The sequence below is a fragment of the Eublepharis macularius genome, chromosome 10, assembly GCF_028583425.1.
Source record: "Eublepharis macularius isolate TG4126 chromosome 10, MPM_Emac_v1.0, whole genome shotgun sequence".
NCBI classification, from domain to species: Eukaryota; Metazoa; Chordata; class Lepidosauria; order Squamata; family Eublepharidae; genus Eublepharis; species Eublepharis macularius.
In genome coordinates this window covers 88,670,460-88,695,992 of record NC_072799.1, presented here as the reverse complement: position 1 = coordinate 88,695,992, position 25,533 = coordinate 88,670,460, and the positions used below count along the sequence as shown (strand labels likewise).

The window sequence follows — 25,533 nt, the reverse complement described above, 5'->3', positions numbered from 1 at the left end:
GCCTCCATCTTTAAATCCCATTTGTAGCCTCTTTTTTTAACTTCATATGTTAAAATCATTGGAATTCTGACATTCTTGCTACCTCTTTCTGCTTTTCTCCATCTTTTCCCCTATCTTTCCCCAACTTTTCTTCTCTCCATCTTCTCTTTTCTTCCCTAGAAACTTATCTGTCTCTCTGAGTCTCTCTACATGAGATGCCTTGACACATGTTTGTCAAGTGTAGGGAGATGCAATGTAAGCTGGGAAGCGTAGTTTAAAACGACAGAGCCAGTGGAGATTGCTCCTCAGAAGCTCTGTCAGTTTCACCTCTCCAGTCTAAAACTGTGTGAGATTGCAACCAGAGGGCAGCGAGGAATGGAAATGGGCTGGAGCTGCCTTCCAGAGCCGGGCTTGGACCTAGAGAGGTTATAATGGGCTGAAGTTTTCCTTCTGGCATTTCACAGTCCCTTCACACAGCTCCAGTGTATAGCCTTTGCCCTGCTGCCAGCTCTGTCTTTTTAAACTACCCTTCCCAGCTAACATTGCATTTCCTGAAACGTGTTCTTCACATGTCAGATGTCCCATGTAGAGAGAATCTCTCTCTCTCTCTCTCTCTCTCTCTCTCTCTCTCTCTCTCTCTCTCTCTCTCTCTCTCATACACACACACACACACAAATGAAAAAGAATTTGTGATGCCATTCATCCAGCAACTTTAGGCAGAGAGCCATCGATTTACCTCAAGGCTGCTTTTCATCCAATGCATTCTCTGTCTAAAAATCCTTCCATGTTTTCAGGGCTCACTTATCTTGCCACTGTTTGGACAAGAAGCTTCAGCTCATTCTATTCTATACCTTTCCAAAATGAGGAAAATTACACTCCCTGGGCTTGCTACACTACTGCATATTCAGCATAGTGGTAGGCACACTTGGGTAAGTGTACCTCTCTGACAATTATTTGCAAACAGAAATTAGTTATAGTAATACCTTACATTTTGGTATACACAGAAAATGTCCCCTCAGAAGGCATTTCCATGATCAATAAACTTGGAACTACAACTGGTAATTAACTCCAATGCTGTCTTTTTGACAGGCTGGTTGCAAAAAATATATATTGGCTGGGCCAATCAAACCATGTATCTCTATTTCCTGACTCATACAAGAAGCAGGCAGTGTTCTAAAGACTATTCAAAACAATCCTGCTTTCCTACCTCAAGTGTTCCAATTAGGGTATGCGATCCAGGTCCGAGAGCCAGATAAAAAAGACAGAGCTTTGCTGATCCGGTTATATCTGGCTTTCTTGGATCAAATTAGAGAATCCTAGAACCTATCTGGGCCCCGGATCAAGCCCCCCAGATAAATCCAGGTTAATACAGTTAAATCTGGGAAACACGGTTTCAGCCTCTTGGTTGGCTGTTTCCCTAGCATCTCCCACTTTTTTTCCAAGATGGAAGGGGGAGGCGGGAGGCAGAGGGGAAAGGGAGGCAGGAGGGAGGGAGGAATGAGGTAGGGAGGGATGAGTGAGTGGCCAATCCACGCAAGAACAATTTGTGTCTGCCTGGCTTTTCGAAGTGACATTGGTTCAGTTGGGATTAAGTTGCAGAGTGTCCCTTGCTTCAGTTTGGTTTGGGTGGAATTCGCTGTTTTGACATGATTCTCTAGTTTGATGTTGGTCCCCTTGCTTCACTTTGGTTCTGAGAAGATTCCATTCCCTTGGTTCTGTTGGGCTTTCTCTGAGTTGAGCTTTGACTTAGGAGTGTGTCTGTGTCCAGTGGCTGTCTTTGTGTGTTTCTGCCTGAGAGTCAGCTTGGAAATTTTCCCACAATAGGAAACCATGGAGGATGGCTGGGCAGCTTGCTCAGGAGGCACTTGAATTGGAGGGGGGGCAGTTTGGTTCTGTTGGGCTTCTTCTTGCATTTGAGAGTGTGCCTTTGGCCACTAGCTGCCTTGCCCCTGTGCCTTTCTGCCTAAGAACCTACTTAGAAATATTTCTCCCATAGGAAACAAAGGAGAATGGCTGGGAGTAGACATGGGCATGATCGGAATTACGGTCTGAAAATTGCCCCGATTTTGGCGTTTGCACCATCGGGACCGAGCTGATCGGTTCCATCCACAGCTCCTGGTTCAGCGGTTGGGTGGGGCGCTCTATCGGGTCTCGATCGGATCGATCAGTTTACTTTCGGGATTGCAGTCTGCAGACAGTCTTGCGCCAGCCATCTGTTTCCGAGGGAACGGAGCCCCGTGGAAACGGAGCCTGGGGAATGCCGGAGCTGTTTGCCCTCCTTCTGTTGCCCTGGAAATGCGAATGGAAGCCCAGCTTTCCTTGATCAGCAGGGCTTCCTTCCAACCACGGAGCAGCTAGAAAAGCGCGCGCCCGTCTCGTCCATTTGAGAGAAGAGAGGGGAGGGCGGGGGAAGGGGGTGTTCTTCTGTAGCCATGGGCACTTGAATCTCATCCCTGCAAAGCCTGAGAGGCAGCTCTTACGGCCAAACACAGCCCTCCTGCGTTGCAGACCCAGGCTTTATAAATAGCCATGTGCTGCGCAACAAAGTTTCACTTTCCGCTCGCGGGTAGAGTGGGACAAAGGCAAGCTCTCATTTGCCGCTTTTGGAGAGAGAAAGCACAAGAGAGAGAGAGAGAGGGAGCTTTAGCTTTGGGCTTCAGCGGATAGGGAATTAGGGAATAGGGAGCTATCTCCTCTGGTTCCAGGGCTTCTGCCTAGCTCTGGGGCCAAGCTTGGAGGGCACCTCGGCTGAGGGCTCAGGTCTGGGGGGGGGAGTGTTGCAGCTGGGGTTGGGCTCTATTTCTATTGTCTCTCTCTGCTTCCAGGGCTGCCGTCTAGCTCTGGGGCCAAGCTCAGTGGGCACCTCCTTGGCTGAGGGCTCACACAGTATTACACACTCTAGTGCCTGGTCACTCTGGTCTGGAGGAGTGTTGGTGGTGGGGCGCCCTCCCGCGTCGGCCTTCCTGATTCCCGATTCCCGATTCCTGATTTCCGATTCTGTATCGGAAACGGGACTTGATCGGCGAGGTTCGAGTACCTGGGTTTGGCGCCGCCGCAGAATCACAATCAGCTAAATCGGGATTATTTTTTGGATCGTGCCCATGTCTAGCTGGGAGCACCTTCTTCAAGGGCCCAGAGAATTGTCCCTCGGGGTCCAATCTTCCTGAAACTTCCAGGGGGTGGGGGCGTGTCTTTAGAGTACAGTCAAGAGTACAGTCAAGGTTACCTACAAATTTGAAAAATTCCACAACCAGTCCCAACCGCTGGATAGTTTTCGCTATAGGGAATAATGGTCAAATAATTTTTTGATCCTTTTATCTTGCAGAACTGGGTTAGAGAATCTTACCTCGTTTTCAGGGATCCTGGATATTTTGGGGACTCCTAAAACAGGGATCTAGATTTTCCAGATTTTTTTTTTTGGTGCATACCCCTAGTTCCAATTACTTTTAAAATCTATTCTTCATTCTATTGCACAAAGTTTTCCACACAAGGAAAACTAAGATTTGCATACCTTTCTTTGCCCCTTTAAACTTCCATTTCTTATATATTGATGAACTGCTAAACATAGAAAGAAGTATACTTTCTGTCTTGCTTTTGCCGGTTCTGCTTCGTGATTTTTCTGCATGCTTTTGTGTTTTGTGCACAAGGAATGGTGTGGGGCACACTGGATCTGTGAATAATAATAAAATGTCATCCATGTACAAAAAAATCTAGTTCACTGTATTGTGAAGAATTATTTCCTTGTTCCTGATATGATTGTTTTTTTAATGTTTTAATGTATCATATACGTAGAGATGGGCACGAACAGCAATACAAACAAAAAAAAGCTACAAACAGTCCAGTCTGCTGTTCGCAAACAAGCTGTTTGTGAGGCCCCATCCTAAATGAACAGGTGGTTGTTGCAAGTCTTGTTCGTTGCTGTTCGTTGCTGTTTGTCAAGCCAGACAGTCTGGCACCTGCAATAAATTCCCTTGGCAACTTAGGCAGGGATTGTCTGAACTCTGTCTGAACTCCTGCTGTTGCGATGGAAACCCCAATCTAAGCCCAATTTAGCTTGATAGACAGGTCTTCCTTTCAAGTGTGGAGCTCCAAATTTGTTACAAAGGAGCAAAGACCAGTGGGGAGGGGGGCTCCCAGCTCTGACTTTGCAGACAGTGGAGAGACAGTTGCTGTTGGCATTTTGAGAGAGAGAGTGCATTGGAGCTTGAATTTTCTTTGTGTGTGGTGGGATAGGGATCTACCCCTTCAAGTTCCAGGGCTGCTGCCAGGCTCTGGACCAAGCTATTATTTATTATTGGTACCTTTCCTGCTGCCTGCTCAGGTAAGGTTTCTGGGAGTAGAGCAGTAGGGATCTTGACCAAACTTGGATGATGGGTGGAGGAGAGCCTGCTGGCCCCATGAACAGCCAACCATGAACATGTTCATGAACAGGGCCATGTTTGTGGTAGTTCGTGAGTCCCTGTTCATGGATGGCAACAAACAATGAACATCATGTTTGTTTGTTTTTTCTGTTCGTGCCCATCTCTAGTCATAAGAATGGCAAAAATAAAGAGTTCAGTTTAATGCACTGTCTTTGCTTAACTGGAAATATATATAATGATAAAAAACAAAGAAAATCTCTTGATTTTTATACCCAAAGGAATTTCTTGTGATATTTACCAGAAAATATTTCTCCCCAATATCTACACATATTTTTGTAAATAAGTCAACTGGATCTTAACAGATGACATAGCAGAAGGCCCATAACTCAGAGAAAGCATTCATATAGATTCAATTAATGCATCTCCAGTTAAAAAACTGGTTTGAAATATATGAGACAAGGGAAATCTATCGTTAGAAACTCCCTCTTTTTTAAAGATAAAACCAGCCTTTGAGGCTTCAAATTGGATTGGGGCTTTGATGCTGAGAGAGGTTTTAATAATGCTTGTTATCCCATGAGTGCCTGTAAGTTTTCCCCCGTAGACAAACTTTTCCTAGATGATAAAATTACAAAAACTGTGTGCACAGAAAGGGTTAACTCCCCCTTTTCTGTGATGCATTGGAAAAGCAGGGCTGAGGCCAGTTGCTGGAGCTGGGGTCTTCAGCTGGAACGGAGAATTAAACCTACTGGGATTTATGCCAGGTCTAGTCCTTCTAGACACCATACTACCTGCCAGCAGCTGATACTGCAAGGTTTTAAGGTCTTAGCACATGCACATAGCCAAGAATTTCAGTATCCTGAGGAGGTGAAGTTCTTGATTCCAGCGTCAAGAATGTCTGACACTTCATAATATAAATAGTTATTACTCCAAAAATTAGCCTTGCAAAAGTAAAGCTTATGACTGTTAATGAGTCTGAGAAATAAAGCATGGCTGAAACAGCTTCTTAACAACTTCTTCAGTGGAAGACAGCAGGAAACAGAAAAACCAACCTTAATATATATATATATATATATATATTATATATATGTGCTAATTTAGTACCTATTGACATCGTATGATAACTCACACACCTGCCTATGAATGAACTTTTGCTACCATATTTGCCTATGGATTTTCAACCATTATGCTCATAGGAAAGCTTATTATATCAAGTATGCCTCCCGCTGCAGATCCAGGAGGGGCAGGGAACATGGGGCTATTTTTCTGCATATCTCACAGATTGCAAAAAATATGAAAACTTTCACATTTTGGGAGCTGTAAACAATCGGTTGGGGGCATGATAGACACTGGCTAAGAGGACAAGAAGAAATGACCAGAAGGATGGAGGACAGGTGGAAAGAGCTTTGAGGGTTGGTGTGGAAGGAAGCAGAAATGCAGCAAAGAGAGTACAGGCAAGCAAGGCCAAAGCAAGACAGGGAAATCAGGGCAGGGGCCAGTGTAGGAGGGAATGAAATCTCCCCTTTTCCTCTTGAATCCATGTGGGTTCCACTATATTTACTCTATATTTTCTTTAGAGAAATGGATTCCTCAGGAGAATTTTGCTATTTTTAATTCCTTCCACTTTTAACATTTTCTCTGGTGTATATTTAATCTTTTCAAAAGCAGGTTGGGTAGTTATTGTTTCCAAGTTAAAAATATATCACTGAATTTGAGTAAGTTCTTATTTAGATGGATCAGTAAGTAATCACATTTCCCTTGTCTCTGCTCCTTTATCTGCTTTGCAAGGGCCAACTAAATCAATGACTTACTGTAAACAGTGGACATCCTAACAGATTTCTCTGGTTATCTAGCTATTTATGCTCTGCTTATCACCACATCATCAGTCTGCTCCTCTGAGATTATTGCTAACAGGGTTTTGCCATTTTGGGCTACAAACTATTACTGAAAATCAAACCTGTCTTTACAGGCTTGCTAGTTCCAGATTCTGACTAATCTCTAGCATAAACTATCTGGTTTGTTATTTTTTTCTGTTTCATTATCTTTTTAACTATGTAAGTTATCCCTATAGGACTCATCAGCATATAACCCTGAAACCCATAGCAAAGAGTTGTTTGTTCTAAAAAAAGATATTATCACAACTACTGTTAAGAGGTATTTATCCTGTGTCCAGCCCATGAACCAAGTTTTTTACTCATCTTCTTCTGGATCAACTTCTAACCCTTCCCATTGAAACGAAGCATTCTGAATCCATGCAAGAAACACCAGGTGGTTAGGATTAGAGATGGGCACGAACAGCAATATGAACCAAAAAAAGCCACGGACAGCCCAATCTGCTGTCGTGAACAAGCTGTTTGTGAGGCCCCATTCTAAATGAACAGGTGGTCATTGCAGGCCTCGTTCGTTGCTGTTCGTCTTGCTGTTTGTCAAGCCAGACAGTCTGGCACCTGCAACCAATTCTCTTGGCAACTTAGGCAGGGATTGTCTGAACTCCTGCTGTTGCCATGGAAACCCCAATCTAAGCCCAATTTAGCTTGATAGACAGGTCTTCCTTTCAAGTGTGGAGCTCCAAATTTGTTACAAGGGAGCAAAGACCAGGGGGGAGGGGGCTCCCAGCTCTGACTTTGCAGACAGTGGAGAGACAGTTGCTGTTGGCATTTTGAGAGAGTGCATTGGAGCTTGAATTTTCTTTGTGTGTGGTGGGATAGGGATCTACCCCTTCAAGTTCCAGGGCTGCTGCCAGGCTCTGGGCCGAGCTGTTATTTATTATTGGTACCTTTCCTGGTGCCTGCTCAGGTCAGGTTTCTGGGAGTGGTGCAGTAGGGATCTTGACTTGGATGATGGGTGGAGGAGAGCCAGCTGGCCCCCACGAACAGCCAACCACGAACATGTTCGTGAACAGGGCCATGTTCGTGGTAGTTCTTGAGTCCCTGTTCGTGGATGGCAATGAACAACGAACATCATGTTCGATTTTTTTTTCTGTTTGTGCCCATCTCTAGTCAGGATATATATATATGTGATAAATAAAGGCAATGTTCACCCTTAATGTAAAGAAATCACCATGGGATATCTTTTACCCATGGTTGTGCCAAACACTTATTTTAGCCTGCTCCATACCTAGAAGCCAGGAGTCCATAGCCATTGAAAGCCCAGCTACACTCTTCTGAATCAATTTACATTAATGCACTTAGAAGGGTAACTTTGCTTAGGATGATACTGTTTGGTGTTAGGGAATTTTTGGAGTGCTCTATTGTTTTCTATATGTGGTCTAAATTGACTAAAGAACTCTTCTCCCTGTGTGTTCATCACCCCTCGTTCCATCCTGTATTTTGGTTGTAATAACACGACACCCTTGCTGTGTACCTTCAGTTTGCATTCTGAGAACAAATGAAGGCTATATATGTTTCCTTCCTTCCCTGTTCTCAGCCTTGGGTATGTCCTTCCTCCACAATGTGGAGATAATTACAGAGTCTTTCTGATCATTTATGTTACATGACCTGAAGGGAAACATAATCTCAACCTATCAATCTATTATGTTATGAACATCATCAGACATTCACTTGATTGTTTATATATTCTTATAATAATCCTTGTCGTTTACTTGCATTGTGCCCGTGTCAAGGTATAAATGTAGGGGCTGCCTGTTTGTTGGCATGCACCCTCTGCTGTAATAGCATGTGCATCAGACATATCTGAGAACTTCACATAATAAATCTTTTCTGCTTTAAGATCACCAAGTTTGAAGCCTTGATTTATTATTCAGACAAAGAGAGAAGAGGGACCTCGTTATTGCCAAACAGAGTCAATTAAAGTTTCCCTCAACATGTGGGAATTCATGATTTTTATTCTACTGGAAAAAGCTAATTTGAGTGACATGGGTTAAAAAATGATACAATTCCATCCAGTTTCTGCCACAACATTTTTGTATATGAGTTGTAAATGTGATGTCTGTTGCAAATTCTTTAATGAAACCATTATAAATCATGAATAATTATACAAATATTCATTAACTGGTATAAGCTGGATGGTAAGGAGGCTTTGCAGTGCCAAAACGTGCCTGCTGCTGAAAGGACAATTCCTATTGGCAATATACATCCATTAGAAATGTGTATTTCACTGCTTGTTCATTCCATCCTAACTTATCGGGGATATACTGTGAGAAACAGACATCATGTGAAACCATGTTTAATAAAGCTAACTATGGTTATTATCATATTCCAAACATGGGCCATTTCCCCATGTTCTAAAAATAGTGCCCCACTCACGGAAAGCTGGCAGTTCTTTGCATGATTTCTGACGTCACCATTTCTAAAATGGAGGCAGGCAGTTATGATTCTATTTTTGTGGCACCACGAAAATGGAATCATAACTGCCTCCCTTTTGGAAACAGTGATGTCAGAAATTGCGCAAAGAATCTGCCAGTTTTCCGTGTGTGGAGCGCTATTTTTAAGACGTGGGGAAACAGCCATGATCCGCTCCTTTAACTGTAGTGAAGTGGGGAACTTCAGATCAGGATCTGAAACTGTGGTTTGAAGTTGGCTTATTCACCACAGCTAGACTTAACTACAGTGTCATGAGATGTATACCTACCTGGCTTGTTTCCTAATGCCACTCTCACAGACTCCCCAAGCTACAGAGATGGTTGGCTAGATCAGCTCAAAAATGAAACCTTTCAGTATAGGCCCCATAATGGAAGACCTCCAGGCATTCGCCCACATTCCCCACTGCATCTTCATAGGCTGGTGGGGGAAAATGGGGCTAGGGGTTGCTGGCATTACTTCCATCATCATCACATTGGGCCATGTGAGGCTCCTCCCAAGCTGGAGCTCCTCCTGGCTCTCCACCATCATATGGGTCACCACTGGAGGTCTCCCTTGGCCTCAGTTATGAAGTAAGGGGGCTGGGTTTCATGTCCCTGGAAGACTTTCTATGGTCTCTGGGGTGTGTGGCTCTTCAGACTACTCTCCTGTCTCCTCCTCAGCCAGATTAAGGAGCCCTCCTTTCATTCCCTTCCTGTCAACCACCAGGTGATTCTCCATCCCACCCTGATGCTGTCCACAACACTTGGGGCAGAAGTCCCTGGCTTCGCCCTCCTCTGGGAACCTCCAAGGGCTCCAGTCCTTCCTCTGCCTCACCAACTGCATTGCCTCTAGTGGCGGTTGGATCCTGGGGCTCGCTCTGCTGCCCTAGTGAGTCTGGGGGCGGTTGGAGTGGTCCCTGCAACCTCATCAGGGCCCAAGCTGCTGCTGCTGCATTGGCCAATGACATTCTGCTGTCTGCAGCTTCATTGGGCACCCCAGAAGCCTGCCATACCTTGCTGAGGCTACAGGATCCAGCGAGCCATTCCCAGTGCCTCCTGCCAGTTTCTCCAGCTTCCTGGCCAGGTGAGTGGGGACCCTGGGAGCTTGTTGGTGGTAGGGGATGCAGCAGGGAGGGAAGCAGGGCCCTGCCCACTCACTCCAAATCAGGGCTGTTTCTCAGGGCCAGATCTGGACAGGCCAACACTCTCATATTCACTCAAAACTCTAGAGTATTGCCCTGACATGAGGACACCAATTCTGGTTTTGTACCAGTGTGGATATGTGTTGGCAGGACACAAATGCAACTGTCTCTGTCCCCCAGCAGATTGCCAGCTGTGGCAGGCAACCATATTTTAGTACTTAGCTAGAGATTCGCACTAGCAATCTCTCCAACCAGCATTTGTCAGCTGGTAAAATGATTCAGCCATCAATTACTAGAGTCCCTCAGCAGCTGTACGGCAACAGTGACATTTGTGTTAGCTTAAGAAACATCAAACAGTTCCTGGTGGTCTCTCCCTTCTTCATTTCTCTTTGTAGGCTTCAATGCAGGGACAAACCTGGATCTTTTAAAAGGACACCTTGACTAAATGTTTATAGGGGAACATACATCTAGACATAAATTGAACCTAAGCTAAAAGCTACCAAAAGGAAAGTTAAAATAATATAGCAGTTAAACTTGTCTGAACTGCAGCTGACCTTACTGAAGACATGAAATAGGAAATACCATTTGAGCAATATCCAGCCCCTGAACCTCCACAGAATTAAAGGTATACCAATTCAGATGGATCAGGATGCTTCTAGAAACTAGATGGGACCAGTGGACAGCCAACAGGCAACTGGGCCTTGGTTAAATGTGGTCTTCTTCAAACCCTGCTCTCCTGATATGAATGGCTGCAAGCTAGAGTCTTAGAGCCTCGCTACAAGTGACATCTTACACGTGAACGGCACTTGATCATTTTCGCAAGTCTTTCTGGATACTGAAGTCCCTCTCCCACACCCCTTTTCCTTCTGTTCCTTCCCCTCTCTGTTAGAATGGCTGCCTGAAGAGACGGAGAAAGCCTACGACAGCATCTTTTGCAAATCGTCTTGCTTGGGGGGTGGGGGATGCTCTGGAGAAAGCTGACATGTCGGTGAAGTCCTAGTGTCCTTCCCCTCTCTGTTAGAACTGTTAGAATCGCTGCCTGAAAAGTCAGAGAAAGCCTGCGGCAACAGCAGCTTTTGCAAATCGTTCCTCTGGTCACAAGCCTGCTCTCAACGATCTTTGGGGGCGGGCAGCTGCAACTTTCTCAGCTTTCTCCAGAGCATTCCTCCTCCCCATCCCCGAGCAAGATGATTTGCAAACGCTGCTGTTGCCGTAGGCTTTCTCTGTCTCTTCAGGCAGCCATTCTAACAGAGAGGGGAAGGAACAGAAGGAAAAGGGGTGGGGGAGAGGGACTTCAGTTCCCAGAAAGACTTGCAAAAACGATCCAGTGCCCTTCACGTGTAAAATGTCACTTGTAGCGCCAACAGTCTGTTTATAGTTAAGTTGGGATGAAGCCCAATTTTGATCATCCATTTTTTCCATCATATCAACTGTACAAAGGGCATAATTCCCAGGAATTTCACTGTGGATATGGTTACAGAAACTGTTCATACGGATTGTTTCCAATCACATACCAAAAACATAAGGGCACTCAAGTTGTTAAAAGAGAGGGTGGCCATTTCCACTGATTCCCCCCTTCCCGCTCAAGATGCCCCCATTATGTTGTTCCTGAAGATCCAAGGACATCACTCAGAACAAAATTTGGGAACTGGTCTCAGCAGCCTGTAGCAGGAGGGAGAATTGGCAGAAATCACCGCCCCCTTTTGAGAAAGGCCAAGAGCACTTATGTTTTCTTAACTGCTTTACTGTATACAAGTCATTGGAGCAAAAATTATCCATGTCTCAACCTATATGCCAGAATACTTACCTGTGACATTGGCACATAGAAAGATCCAGGCAGGAATGTCACATCCACTAGGTGGCGCTAGGCAAGCACCTATGGTGCCAGAAGTGGAGTGGCACAAAACAGCCCATCTGCTCCTCCCAGCCCACAGCATTAAGGTTTGCGCAGTGGGTGACCAGGGGCAGCTGGGGGGGAGCCTACTCTCTCTCTTCTTCCCTCTCTTGTGGTTGGGTAGAGATGGGAAGGGCCCAGTTCCTCCTTCTCTCTGCCATGCCTTACCACTGGGGGGGGGTGTAAGGAGGAGGGTGGTGGCTTCCGGCCACACGGCCAGGGGATGAGGAAGGGGGATACAGTCCTGACCTGCCGCAGGCCTTGACCTACAGTCAGGGCACAAGGAGGGCAGGCAGTGTCTTCTTGCAGTGGCCTGGTTGGGGGGGGGGGGCGTGAGGAAGGCTGGTGCTATCTTCCCATGTACCCACAGCATGGGGGAAGCTTGGGCGCTGTAGTTTTGAGTTTCTACAATCCTTGGTTGGGCCTGGACCCAGATGAACAAAGTTTGATATCTGTTTTTCTGTCTTTCGGTGAATGGGCTACGCTCTGAGTGTGGAAGAAGACCCATTTCCTGTATTTTCACAGACATCCATTGTGGAAAAGAAATTAAATGTATCAGACAATATGCAGAAATCAAAGTGATTGATTTGGCAAAAAATCCAGACCAATGATACAATCCAGTGCAACGTTCTTCAGCGTACACTATGGGGTCCCCTGCTCCCACCCTCCACCGCCTGTTCCTGCTTACCTGACTGGCGGGGGGGGGGGTGCCTTGGGCCAAATCAGGCTGGATTTGGGCCAAATCAGGCCACTGTAGAGTGCAAGAGTGCTCCCGCGCTCAACAGCAGCCCAATTGGGGGCAATTTGGTCCTGAATCAGGCCGAATTGGGCCCAAATTGGGCCCCTGCAGTACACAGGAATACTCCCAGGGTAGCATGTGGCCTACGTGATGACATTACTTCCTGGAAGTGACATCATCATGCAGGCTGGGAGCATGCGCACATGAGAAGGTCAGCAAAAAGGTAGGTGCTGGGCTTCCAACTTCCTGCCTAGGGGGGAGGGGTACCTGGTAACCCTAGCGTATATACTACGTAAATGAAAGGGAGCTGTGAGTATATATACATTCACTTTTGCAAAGGAAAATCTCAACATTGTGTCAGTTTCAAGATTTTTGATTTGTAAGAATCCTGTCCAATTCTCCATAATATATATTTCCTAATTTTGGATGCTTCTTATAGATCAGAGCTAAATAATGAAGTATTTTAAAAAATAATTGGTTCGCGAGCATTGAATTTAATCATCATAGAAAACACAGTCCAAACACAGATGCAAATAAAATCATTACCTTCCTCCGAGGCAACCATATTTCCCACATTCTCTCGTTCCCGTTCAGCACGGTTAGCAACAGCACTACCACTTTTTGTCCTCCGAAGGATACTGAAAGCTCTATTTATTTTCTTAGAAGACCTGCTTCTTATAGTGGAACGTTCGAAATGTCGAGCTGTAAAAAGAGAATTTTTAAAAAGGGATAGAGTGAAGTAGTCTTTGATTATAGAACCAGAAAGACTAAGAACTGCTGAATGGAGAGGACTGAGGATAACATTTCTCTATTTTCTGCCTTAAGTCACTATTACATACGGGCCTTCATCCCACCCGGCACAAGGGGGCAGAGCAATTTTTGCTGACTCCCTCCCAGGGCAGCCCCAAACACACCTCGAAATGCTGCTTCTGGGGGTAGAATAGTCTGGGGGGGATCAGATAAAACCACCCCCCTGGTGCATCTGAGGATAACACACAGTAAATGGGATGATCTTACAGACTTCACCTGGGGAGCACACAAGCTTGAGTGCCATGCAATTTAAACATTTACCAAAGAGAGATGAAAATTCTGAAGGTGTGCTGAGGAAATAATAATAGTAATAGCATTCAATTTATATACTGCCCTTTAGGGCAACTTAACACCCACTCAGAGCGGTTTACAAAATATGTTATTATTATCCCCACAACAATAATCACCCTGTGAGGTGGGTCAGGCTGAGAGAGCTCTGAGAGAGCTGTGACGGACCCAAGGTCACCCAGCTGGCTTCAAGCAGAGGAGGGGGGAGTCACCCGGCTCTCCAGATTAGAGTCCCCCTGCTCTTAAGCACTGCACCAAACTGGCTTTCAAAAAGGGGAGCGTATGTGGAGAAAAGCAAAAAATAACTTAAAATGCATGAATAATTTTGACCGTTCATCAGCAGTGGCAGCGGCAGTAGCAGCCACCTATTCCTATGACATTATTTGTGCAAACCTTTAACATATTATTATGATGACTTTTACCAGGGCTTTTTTTTTCTGGGGCAGTAGAAAACAACTCCGTGCCATCCTCTATATGACAGCCCTTCAACTACTTGAAGTTGGTTATCATCTAACAGGAGGAGCGAACAGAAGCTGATCATCAGGATGCAGATTAGCAGGCACAACCAACAGCTGGGGCAGAGCCGACACCTTCCAGCTCTGATCCAGCAGGAGAAACCCAGTTAGCTGCCCCCAGCCCTCCAGCTTCACCTCCACCCTTAGAGCGGCGAAGAAGGAAGCTGAGAACTGAACAGCAGGCGAGGAGGCAAAGTGCACGCCTCCTGAGCCGGCGCCAGCTGCCCCCTGATGATGAGAAGGAGTAGTTTCAGGAGCCTTCTCGAGCAAGAGACTGCCTGCCCTTAGGGCCTGGGGATATAAAACCAGCCAAGAGAGGCTGCTGGGAGTGGATACAACATGCACAATTGCTGTGAAGCCGCTCAGTCTGCCTTGCCTGTTTCCTGAAAGCCCGACCTTGGACTGCCTGCCTTTGCCTAGCCTGACTGCTTGCACTGAACAACCACAACTTGCTGAACTTCTGGAGCCTCAGCCCTGGACTGGCCTCTGTGTACTCTTTCCTGCCTGGTTGTGACTGGCCTCTGCACTCCGGCCCCTGGCCACTGGGGCACTACGCCAGTACCGTGTGCCTCCTTACTCCATTCTGACACAATCCTACTGGCCCATTTCTTAGAGTGTAAACAAAAAAATGTGATGTACTAGCAGTGTGGTGGTGGAGAGTGCCATCAAGTCATAGCTGACTTATGGTGACCCTGGTGGGGTTTTCAAGGCAAGAGACTAACAGAGGCAATTTGCCTCTGCAGTGAGACGCTGATCTTCCTCGGGGGTCTCCTGGTAGCTTCTGAGATCTGACAAGATCAGGGTTGCCTGTGCTAACCAGGTCAATGTCTACTAACAGTAAACCATCCTGAATCCTGAAATCTCCAATAACATGTCAGAGTTTGCTCTGGCAAGTCCCTTATGTTTTCCTCCATATCCAATCCCTTTTTGTTTTCAGAATAACTGGTAGCAGTCTTTTCTCTCAAAAGTGGAATAACATTTCTGACAGGTAAATATTCTAAAAGTAGTTCAGCTAAAGAGGCTTCAGCAGAATCGGAGGTTCCTCTCTTTGGTTCTTACATCTAGTTTGGTGGCTTCTGCTGAGATCGGCAGAGCTGGGTCCCGACTGGCCGTCCTCAGAGGTGGCGCTGAAGGCTGGATTAATTAAACCCGGCTCATCTGTCATTAAAGCTATAGAGGCAGCAGCAGAGAGCTCTGGGCCAGCAGCCGCTACAGTCAAAGCAGCAGTAGAGTCTGGAGATCCATCCTGTGAGCGTCGCTTTCGGTCCTTAGTAAGGCCATAATGGGATGCTCCTTTACATCTAAGCAAAAAGCAAGGGAGAGAAAAGAGAAAGATGATAAGAAAAAAATAGAGCCTGTTTGGTGTAGTGGTTAAGAGCAGCAGGACTCTAATCTGGAGAGCTGGGTTTGATTCCCCACTCCTCCCCTTGAAGCCAGCTGGGTGACCTTGGCTCAGTCACAGCTCTCTCAGAGCTCTCTCAGCCCTACCCACCTCACAGGGTGATTGCCATGAGGATAATAATAACACACTTTCTAAATGGCTCTGAGTGGACGTTAAGTTGTCCTGAAGGGCAGTATATATATTGAATGTTTACTATTACTATTACTATTACTATTACTATTACTATTACTATTACTATTACTATTACTATTACTATTACTATTACATGTGTTTAGAAAACTAAATGGTTTAATTAGATTAAAACCCATGGTCACCAAGCCTGGAGACACATCATACCTTTTTCAGAGAGATGAGGAAGAACAATTAAGCACTTTCTTTGCTCCCATTGCTATTGCTAGTGGACAGGATTTTTCTTTCCTTTAATCTGAATAAAGCTCCTTGACTAAAAGTCTTGAGCAGTCCAAACCCCTCTGTTGAATGGCATCATCTTGACATGATACTAAACCAGTAAAAGAATCTCACAACAGCAAGGGATCAGAGAGCTATCAGATAAAAGGAGTAAAACTAACATATTGAGTCAGAGCTGAAAAATTATCTAGGAACCGTGTTAAAAACCTGTTTCTAAGACTAATATAAAGAGGACATTCTAACATAATGTGTATTAAAGTACCAATTCCCCACCCCCCTTGAGAATATCCACAAAGACAGTTTAAATAAGGAACCTTCCTTAATCTTCCCTTAATAACAGGAGTGGGCTGCACATTCTATCGAGTTAATAAAAATGCTCTAAAATAATTTGGGGTAGTTAAGTAAAAAGCATAGCAAGGTAACGATTTTGGTAATGAAATCGTAACGAAGGTAATGAAATTTTGAATGTATTTTTTCTATTAGTTTAATGTAATTTTAAATGCAGTGTTAGCATATATCTCAAACTAATTCCAAATGTAGTATTTATATAAGTTTGTATGTCTCAGTTTAATTCCAAATGTAATGTTTGTAAATTTTCTTTTTATACACTTTCTGTTGTCATATCTTTTCTTTTTATATAAAATTTCTATAACATTTTTAAAAAGAAAATAGTAGGAGGGAAAAGAGAGAACACAGCACAAGCAATGACTGTTTTATTTTGTCACCTTCAGATCTTTGAACAAAGTATTGTCTGTCCCCAATGAAGTAACAGCAGGAAATCCACACTTTACATGAATTCATTTCATTGAACTGTGCGCAACATTACACAGTAAACACTATGGAAAGGTGTCAGACATGTTGCGTTTCTCCAGAAGTAAAGAGGAGGGGAGAAGACAATGCCCAGTAGTAATGGATTAAATTAATAATTCACACAAAATCTGACTTCTCGCGAAGAAGCCATCCTAACAACACGAAGCTATTTGCAGTCATAGCTTCAGTGCATAGGAAACAGAGAGACACGCCTAGCAGGTGATTGAAGAAAACCAAGAATGGAGTCTATGGCCGTTTTCACACTGCTTACCGGCCACAGAACATTGTGCCAAGCTCCCGGGAGCTGTCGGTCCGGGAGCTTGGCGTGATGTTCTGTGGCCGATAAGCAGTGAGCAAACGGCCTATAATCGGTCCTTTGTCTTTGGCTAATGAAAGAGGCCAGTGTGAGGCACAAAAGCTTGTTCGCGTCAATTTATGGTTTGGGGGGGGGCGCACGTACAGGAGGCTGCTGAATTCTGCATCATGACAATCAGCGTCCGTCAAAGCCACCATCCCTTCTGGAGAGTCCCTGCAGCTGCCTCCCAGATCCAGCATTCCCACTGGCTTGACAAAAGGCTTCCTCAGATGTTATTAGAAACAAGCCTCCCTTCTTGTTTCACCTGTTGGTTTGCTGCAGATTTGGCAGGACTGTTGAAAGTCGAGGCCTTCTAATGAAGGCCTTTCCCATGCAGAGCCCCACCCCTTGTCGATTCAGTCATTAGTTTTCATACCCATACAGCTGACCGCATTAGAAGACAGCAGGCAGTGCAGAGGCACAAAAGGCGGGGGGGGGGAATCTCCCCTTCTCTGTTGTTTCAGATTGCAGGAATTATTCCTCAGGATTGTGGTATTCCCTTTTGCTTGCAAGTAAAAGAACCGGGTACTCATGCAGGTTCCTGCCCTTAGGTTCACACAGCAGAGATGGATGTGTTCAAAACAACACTGAGCATGCAATAAATACGGCCCAAGAATTTCCTGTACATCTAGTCTTAGGGGTATAAAAAGCAGCCACAGCACGTTTTCCTAAAATACAGAATCACAAATATAGCCAAGAAGAGGTTTTTGAACCGTTATAGTGGATCCCCCAGATGTTTCTGAATTGGGGTGCCAGCTGCTCTTGCTGGCAGGTGTGGGAACTCAGGAGGCTCCATTATGCTCTGGCCGGGATCCTGCAAGGAAGTATTGCACTCAGGGTTCTCTTCTGAATCTGCTGGGAAGTGGGCATGCTGCCAACCTCACACTTCTTCTCCTTTGAGCCACTTCTGACGGGGGCCTTTGCCGTCGCCATTCCTATGGAGTGGGAGGCAATCCTGAGGGACTAGGGGCCTGGGTTCATATTCTGCCTGGCCCTGAAACCAGGCAACCCAGGAAACACACAGCTCAAGCACTTCCAGCCTGGCATGACGACATCACTTCCAGAAGCGTTGTCATTGTGTTGCCACAGGAGTGCTCCTGTGCTTCATGCAGGGCCAGTTTTGGCCCCAAAGAGACGGATTCTTGAAGAATCATCCCTGTGCAAAGTGCAGGAGCACTCCTGCAGGCAATGTGGTGATGTCACTTCCAGAAGTGATGTCATCACAGCTCACCTGGGAGCATGTGCTCGCTTTGCACACACAAAGAAAAGGGACACCAGTGAGTACCAAGACACCCCCTCCTGCAGGTTGCTAAGGGGCCCAGATAATCCTATCTCTGGGGCTGTTGGCACACGGTTGGACAGTGCCTCACTTGCAGGCCCTGGAAGAGTGGTCTCTGGCGCTGCTGGCGTATGGTCAACCAGTGCTTCTGCAGCACCAGGCCCTTCGTGATCTAGCTGGTCCTCAGGCTCTTTCTCTGAGCCCTTCAGGCCTCAGTTACTGGCCTAGGCCGTTTTCACACTGCTTACCAACCATGGAATATCGTGCCAAGTTCCCGGAACGACAGCGTCTTCCTGACACGATTTTACGCAAGAAATGCTGTTCTCATGCAAAATCGCGCCAGGAAGACACTGTCATTCCTGGAGCTTGGCGTGATATTCTGTGGCCGGTAAGCAGTGTGAAAATGGCCCTGGTCAAAGGAGGTCCTCCTGACAATATGGTAAAACAGTTTCCAGCAATTCCCAGAGAGAATTGATATCACTTCTGAATTCTTCCACCGGCTGCTGCACAGCCAGTAGTCAGCAGCCACTGGAGGTGGAAGAACTTCAGCTCCCAGCAGGCGCTTGGCAACTCTAGTTCAAATCCCTAACTATGGAGGCCACTGGATGACCTAATGTTTACAGGGGGTTTGTGAGGGTTAAATGAAACAATTATCTGTTGTAAGCTAGCTTCAGGTTAGGGTTGCCAAATTCCTGCTGGGAGTGGGCGATTCTCCGTCTCAAGTGGGTCCTTCCTGCCGCTGCTAAGTTGACCAGTGGGAGAAAAATGAGGGGGGAAATGAGGGGCAAGGGTGGGCAGGGTCCTGTGCACCTGGAAGTGATGTCAGCACATTGCCAGGGATGCTCTAGCATTAAGGCAAAACTCTATATAGTTTGCTCGAGCATATCCAAATGCTAGAGTATCTCCAATGATACATTCACGTCACTGCCAGTCACCCATGTCAGAGTGTCTCTGGCAATGTCATGACATTACCAGCCTGACCTCGTCAGCTCCTACATCTCCCACCAGTTGCCAGCCTCCTTCAGGCACTTTTAAAACTACGCTTCCCGGCTAACATTGCGTCTCCCTAAACTTGAGCGTCCTTGTGTAAGATGTCTCATGCACAGAGACTCTGAGAAAGTATAGCTGTAATTTCAGATGGCGGATGCTCTATGACTAAAGTGTTTGAAGCACGAAAAAATCTCAAGTTCAGGCCTGCACAACTTGTGACCCACCAAGCTGAACACAACATATCCATTATTAGGAGCTCAGTAAACTTACTTTCACTGCCTGTCTAGAACCGTAAGCAAATATGATCTAGAATATACAAGCCTGAAAAGCAAATATTGCTTAAATTTAGTTTACTTAGAATTAATCTTCTACAGCAAAATTTCTCTCTTACACACAATGCAAGCATTTGCTCAAAGTGTTTTCACTTTAAAGATTGAAGATAAATATACAATTAACAAGAGTCATACAAGGACACAAAATCAGGCCACTTTGAGGAAATTGCCCATCACTTCTTCCCACACCCAACCCCCATTCTGCCTCTGCAACGGTTTCAAACATGTTTCTGCTTGTAATTAAGTCTGCTTTCTAATCAGTCTCTTACGTACTTGCCCTACTTTCTCTTACTGTTATCTTTTTTCCATAGTGAAAGGCAGCTGATGCCTTTCATACAAACGCGCTCCAGGAAGGAAATATGAAAGTAGATTTCAGGCTGTTAATAAACAAAATAAGTTTAATAATGAGCCCACACTTGACCTGATGTGTAGAACAGTTGCTTCTATGTGCCAGCTCCACCTACCAAAGTGGGAAGTACCGCTTCTCAAGTAGAAATTTCAAATGCCTTGGAGTGTTTCAGCTTCTGTCCTAGAGATTCCAAGAAGTGTCACTGGCACAGAAATTCTATGGTATCAGGTCTTTCCACAGCAGAACCAATATCACTATCAGGACTCAATGCCACTGTTATCTAGATCTGTTTCAACCCAGCTTCTGACTCAGAGTCTCTCTACATGAGACATCTGACATGTGAAGAACATATGCTGGGAGATGCAATGTTAGCTGGGAAGAGTCGTTTAAAAAGACAGAGCTGGCGGCAGGGCAAAGGCTTTGCTATTTACTGGAGCTGTGTGAAGGGGCTGTGAAATGCCAGAAGGGAAACTTCAGCCCATTAGAACCTCTCCAGGTCCAAGCCCGGCTCTGGAAGGCAGCTCCAGGCCATTTCCATTCCTTGCTGCCCTCTGGTTGCGACCCCACACAGTTTTAGACTGGAGAGGTGAAATTGACAGAGCCTTTGGGCAGGAGAAGATGAAATTGACAAACCCTCTACGGAGCGATCTCCGCCAGCTCTGTCTTGTTTTGCACTGGCCCTGCTATCATCCTGCCAGATCATACAGATCATATTGCCAGGCTCTGCCTTGGGCTCAAGCCCAAGGCTGTCCCTATTTTCATCTTTGATGCGTTGGTGGGCATATAATAAATCAGGCTGGGCCAGCTGGCCATTATAAAGACTTCTGCAACAGGCTTGCCCACCGTTTCAAAATATTGAGGTGTCTAGATCAGAGTTCTATAAGATCAAAGGGAGGAAGGAGAATTGAAGAGAGAGTGATCCAGCAGATGTCTTAACAGGATGTTTACCAATCATCAGAGTTACACACATTGTGCCAAAGAGAAGTGCACCAATAGCCTTGCCTTTCCGAGTGTTTTTAAATTGATACATTGCCTGCTGCCCACTGGCTTAGGTAGAGTGGTTTGATTTGATTCTATGTAGGTATCAACATCTTCTGTTTGCCTGCTATTCTTTTCTCTGTGTAGCTGTGTCTGTAACTCACAGGGGAAGACATTTTGCTTGCACACACTAGCATGCAGGGAGGCAGTGCTGCCAACTGGAAAGGTGGATGGAGTCAAATGCGATGCATTCTCTCCCACCCTCCCCATGGGAGGCAGCTGCTAGCCAGGTTGCTTTCAGGCCTAGATAAAAATGTCCAGTCTTTTTAATAAGGGCTTACAGTGTGAAAATGGGTAGCTGAAGCTTTTCATGGCATGGAAGTAAACACTGGCCATTTTCACACTGCTTACCGCCCACAGAACATTGCGCCAAGCTCCCAGAACGACAGCATCTTCCTGGCACGATTTTGCAGTTCTCGTGCGAAATCGCGCCAGGAAGATGCTGTCGTTCCGGGAGCTTGGCATGATGTTCCATGGCTGGTAAGCAGTGTGAAAACGGCCATTATCACCTGGTAAATGGCATCTCATTCAGCCCGTATTAAAAGGACAAGACATTTTCACAGGCCTGTTGGCAACTCTACTGCTAGCCAATATGCAACAATGAAGGGGGGGAGGATATAGAGTGTTAAAACAAAAACAATTTTGTACACATCTTTAATCCTTTCTCAAGCAGCACCAGTAGCACAATAGGAGATTCAAGCAGATAATTCTCCAGAGGAAATAAAAACATCCAAAAATAATGTAATGAAAGGGGGGGGGGGAACCCTCTGCTATATTTCTGGACTGAAAAAAAATAATTTTCACTTAAGAATAGCATTTGATGTAACCTTTCTGTCAATTAATATTTTAATTCTTTTGTATGCCAATAAAAGGTTATGATGATGATGATGATGATGATGATGATGATGTCAATTAATATTTACATCTTTTCAGGAAAAAAAGAATTATTCTCATAGAAAAATAGGAAAAATAGAGGGTTGGACTAGATGGTCTGTATGGCCCCTTCCAACTCTATGATTCTATGATTCACTCTTTATTATGACTACCAATTGTATTTTGGGATTTTCTACCACAAAATGAAAATACTTGGTTTCATACAGTCTCCTTAAACTAGTATTTTTAATCAATTAATTTTGCTGCATGCAGGAAAGTGATGGATTACCTGAGTTCCCCTCCCTCCTTGTTTGGAATCATTAAATGATTAAAGGCTGGTTGCTCTGGAAATAATTTCTGTTTGATAACTTCAAAATGAATCTGCCCTTTCATCTACATAACACATGAGAGGTATTTTATGTTCTATTTATTTCCTATATTTCTATATGGCTTCCTAGCCAAGTTCCCAAGAGGCTTTTCAAAACATTAAAACAATTACCAAAAAAAGATCCTAAAACTATTTCAACTACTTTATTTTGTTTAAATTATAGCTAAAACAAATCAAGAGAGTTTTCCTTAACAAATGCTAATAGCTCAGATTTGCTCACAAAAATCTAAGTTTAGATTCTCTTAATTCACAATTACCAGCTGTGGATATTGTTGGCGGGAAAAACCTTGTAAATTGAAGCAGATCTGTTGTAACAGTTAAGAGACTGAGTTACATATAAGCAGATCCAAATCTCGCTTCTGCCATGAACCCACCCAGAACCTCTGAGGCATGCTACCATTAGCCTCAGCCCTTCATCTGCAAAAGTGGAATAATAATACTGATCTGCTTTATGGGATAAAAATGAGCGACAGAGGGGGTGCCGGGGTGGAGGCACACACCACGGAGCTGGCGTGGCTGACCCGCAGCTGCTGCAGCTGGCCAGCCCCACGCCGCCGCCGCCGCCGCCGCCACACACCCCCGGCCGGGCGCAGCAGCCGCGGGCCAGCCACAGCTGGTGGCCGGGGCGACATGCAGAGTGCAGACAGCCTCTGTGCACCGCCCCAGCCACCTGCTTGGATATTAAGAGCTCCATGTTTTCCCAAAGCATTATTACTTGCTAACACTAAACAGCAAGTTAATGGGATACATATGATATTTTCTTATAGAAAAAAGTATCCTGCAATGATACAAATGACCTACATCTTTTCCACACTGTGACACTGAGAGATCTCTGTCTTTTGGTGCTACACCTCAGAAGATGCCAGCCACAGCTGCTGGCGAAACGCCAGGAACTACAATGCCAAGACCACGGCAATACAGCCCGGAAAACCCACAACAGCTATCCTGCAATGAGCTGATAAAATGGCAAACTTTTAAGATGTGCTTCTGCTGAACAAATTTTGTCATTGTGTGATCTATGATTAAAGGGATCTCATCCTAATTCTACAAGATGTTAAAAATTAGGCCTAAGATTCGAAACTAGTGAGAGTGAGATTTTGAATCTGGATTCCTAAGGAAGTTCAATAGGGATGCTTTACACATGAAATTATATATATATATGGATACTACTTCTATGTTGCGAAGAGTTCAGACACACCTTGAGAATTATGATAATCTTACAGATATCCTGGGTCCTCTCTCGAAAATTCTGCAGCTGTTTGCCTTCTGCAAGATCTTTCAAATTTTGCTGTTGTTGAAAACTGTGACCAAGGTTTGAGAGAAGCATAACCCTCCTGAGAAATTTAATGACATCTTTCAAAATTACTATGAATGTCTTGTTTACAATTATGTTGAATTTTACAACATTTGGTGGCAACTCTAGTGTACACACTTAGTTTGCCATTACATTTAATTAACATGCATATAGTTATTGTACTGTGTATACATGCATCAGGAAACCTCGGCAGTGTTCACATTTCTCTTCAGAAAAACAGTTGTACTTCAGATTTCCAGTAACATCTGATGAAATGTGTGTTGTCTTTTAGAGATTACCAGGGCTTTTTTTCTGGGAAAAGAGGTGGTGGAACTCAGTGGGTTGCCTGAGGAGAAAATGGTCACATGGCTGGTGGCCCCGCCCCCTGATCTCCAGACAGAGGGGAGTTTAGATTGCCCTCTGTGCCGCCGAGTGGCGCGGAGGGGAATCTAAACTCCCCTCTGTCTGGAGATCAGGGGGCGGGGCCACCAGCCATGTGACCATTTTCAAGAGGTTCCGGAACTCCGTTCCACCACGTTCCAGCTGAGAAAAAGCCTTGGAGATTACTAATGTAATCTCAAAAGAAGACAGGACAGCTATAAACATACAACTACTTCCAAAAATTGGTTACCCTCCCCCAAATTTATTACTGTACATATTTGTAACTTGTAAATTCAAAATAACCTTCTCTTTTTCTTGATGGCCCACTAGGGAAAAAAACTAGACTTCCATTCAGGCAAACACAGTATTTCACTTACACTATTTTGAAAAAGAATATATCATTAAGCAAAGGAACTAATTTCTATGCAAATAAGAGCCTATGGGTCAGATGAATTGCATATGTGTAGTTCTAGTTTAATTTCCATATTACCTTGTTTGGCTTTCAAAATCAACATTAAGAAAAAGCTACACAACAAAGCCAACATCATCTCTGTCACAGATATCCTCATATTATTTCATTTCTCTGACTTATGTTCCCATCAACAACTTTTCTTCTTGCTTGGTTCAAGCTCTCCATGAAACATGCTCCCCGCACCCCCAAACATGCACAGCCATGTAAAGAAAGCAACAGCTGACCTGACATGGCCGCAACAACCAGCATTATTTCCCAGCAACCAAACTGTGCGAGCATGGACTTGTTTACTACCTGGCTGCCACAGTCATGTGAACTGCTGCTGGAAAATGGCTTTTAAGCGCTGTTACATAAGTTGACGAGTTACTTTAACCATATGGCAAGGATACTTGTTGCCAGCCCCTGCTGACAACTTTTGAAGAAGCCTTTTTGCAGGGCAAGATGCAAAGCAGGACCAATGAAACCAAGACCCACCCGTTTGGAAGACAAAGGCACCTCTCCCTGTATTATCTGGCACATGGTATGCGATCACTACCCATTAATATAATCTAGATGATAAATGCTCTGTAACAGCTTGGGATCCCTGATTCTCATCTTCCTATTGTTCCCACAGGAATGACTTGATGGCATACCTTCAGTTTTACCTGTTTTCTCAACCAGACATTTGCTGAAATATTTTTTCTGTGTGATTATCTAGTGTGTGTTTTCGATCAGAATTACTTGCGATTGGTTGTGCAGACACACCTGATGATTCTTTTCCCCCCAAAGATACAGAAAGAAAAATAAGGAAAAACAGGCATATCCATTACACTAGGGGAAGATTGAGATACCAATTACACTGACATCATTTGAATATCATGTTCAAGCCCACAGCAACCATTCTGCCTGCTCCACTCCCGATCCCGGCTGGGTGAAGGAGGCAGGCATTTGCAAAACCATTGCAGGCTGTTTGGTTTCCATTTTTTGGCACTTTTCCTGGGACTGCGGGAAAACGCGGTCCCAGAAAAAGTGCAATGTTCCATGGGATATAATGCCATAGATTCCACCCCCTAAAGCACCCATTTTCTCCAGGGGAGCTGATGTCTGTTTTCTGGAGTTCAGTTGTAATTCCAGGAGATCTCCAAGCCCCACATGGGG

At 44.9% G+C, this 25,533-nt stretch overlaps 1 protein-coding gene across 3 annotated transcripts in view; it reads right to left on the bottom strand.

Annotated features, from left to right (window-relative positions):
- LNX1 (ligand of numb-protein X 1) overlaps positions 1-25,533 on the bottom strand; it is a 162,622-nt gene that overhangs the window by 45,689 nt on the left and 91,400 nt on the right. For 2 of the 3 annotated variants that reach the window (XM_054989517.1, XM_054989518.1), the window contains 2 exons: positions 15,085-15,326; positions 12,959-13,114 (listed from right to left, as the gene is read on the bottom strand). In XM_054989517.1, the coding sequence (XP_054845492.1) occupies positions 12,959-13,114; positions 15,085-15,326 (398 nt within the window). Of the gene's footprint in view, positions 1-3,490; positions 3,650-12,958; positions 13,115-15,084; positions 15,327-25,533 lie in introns of all 3 variants that reach the window. The other variant, XM_054989515.1, reaches the window with a different exon arrangement.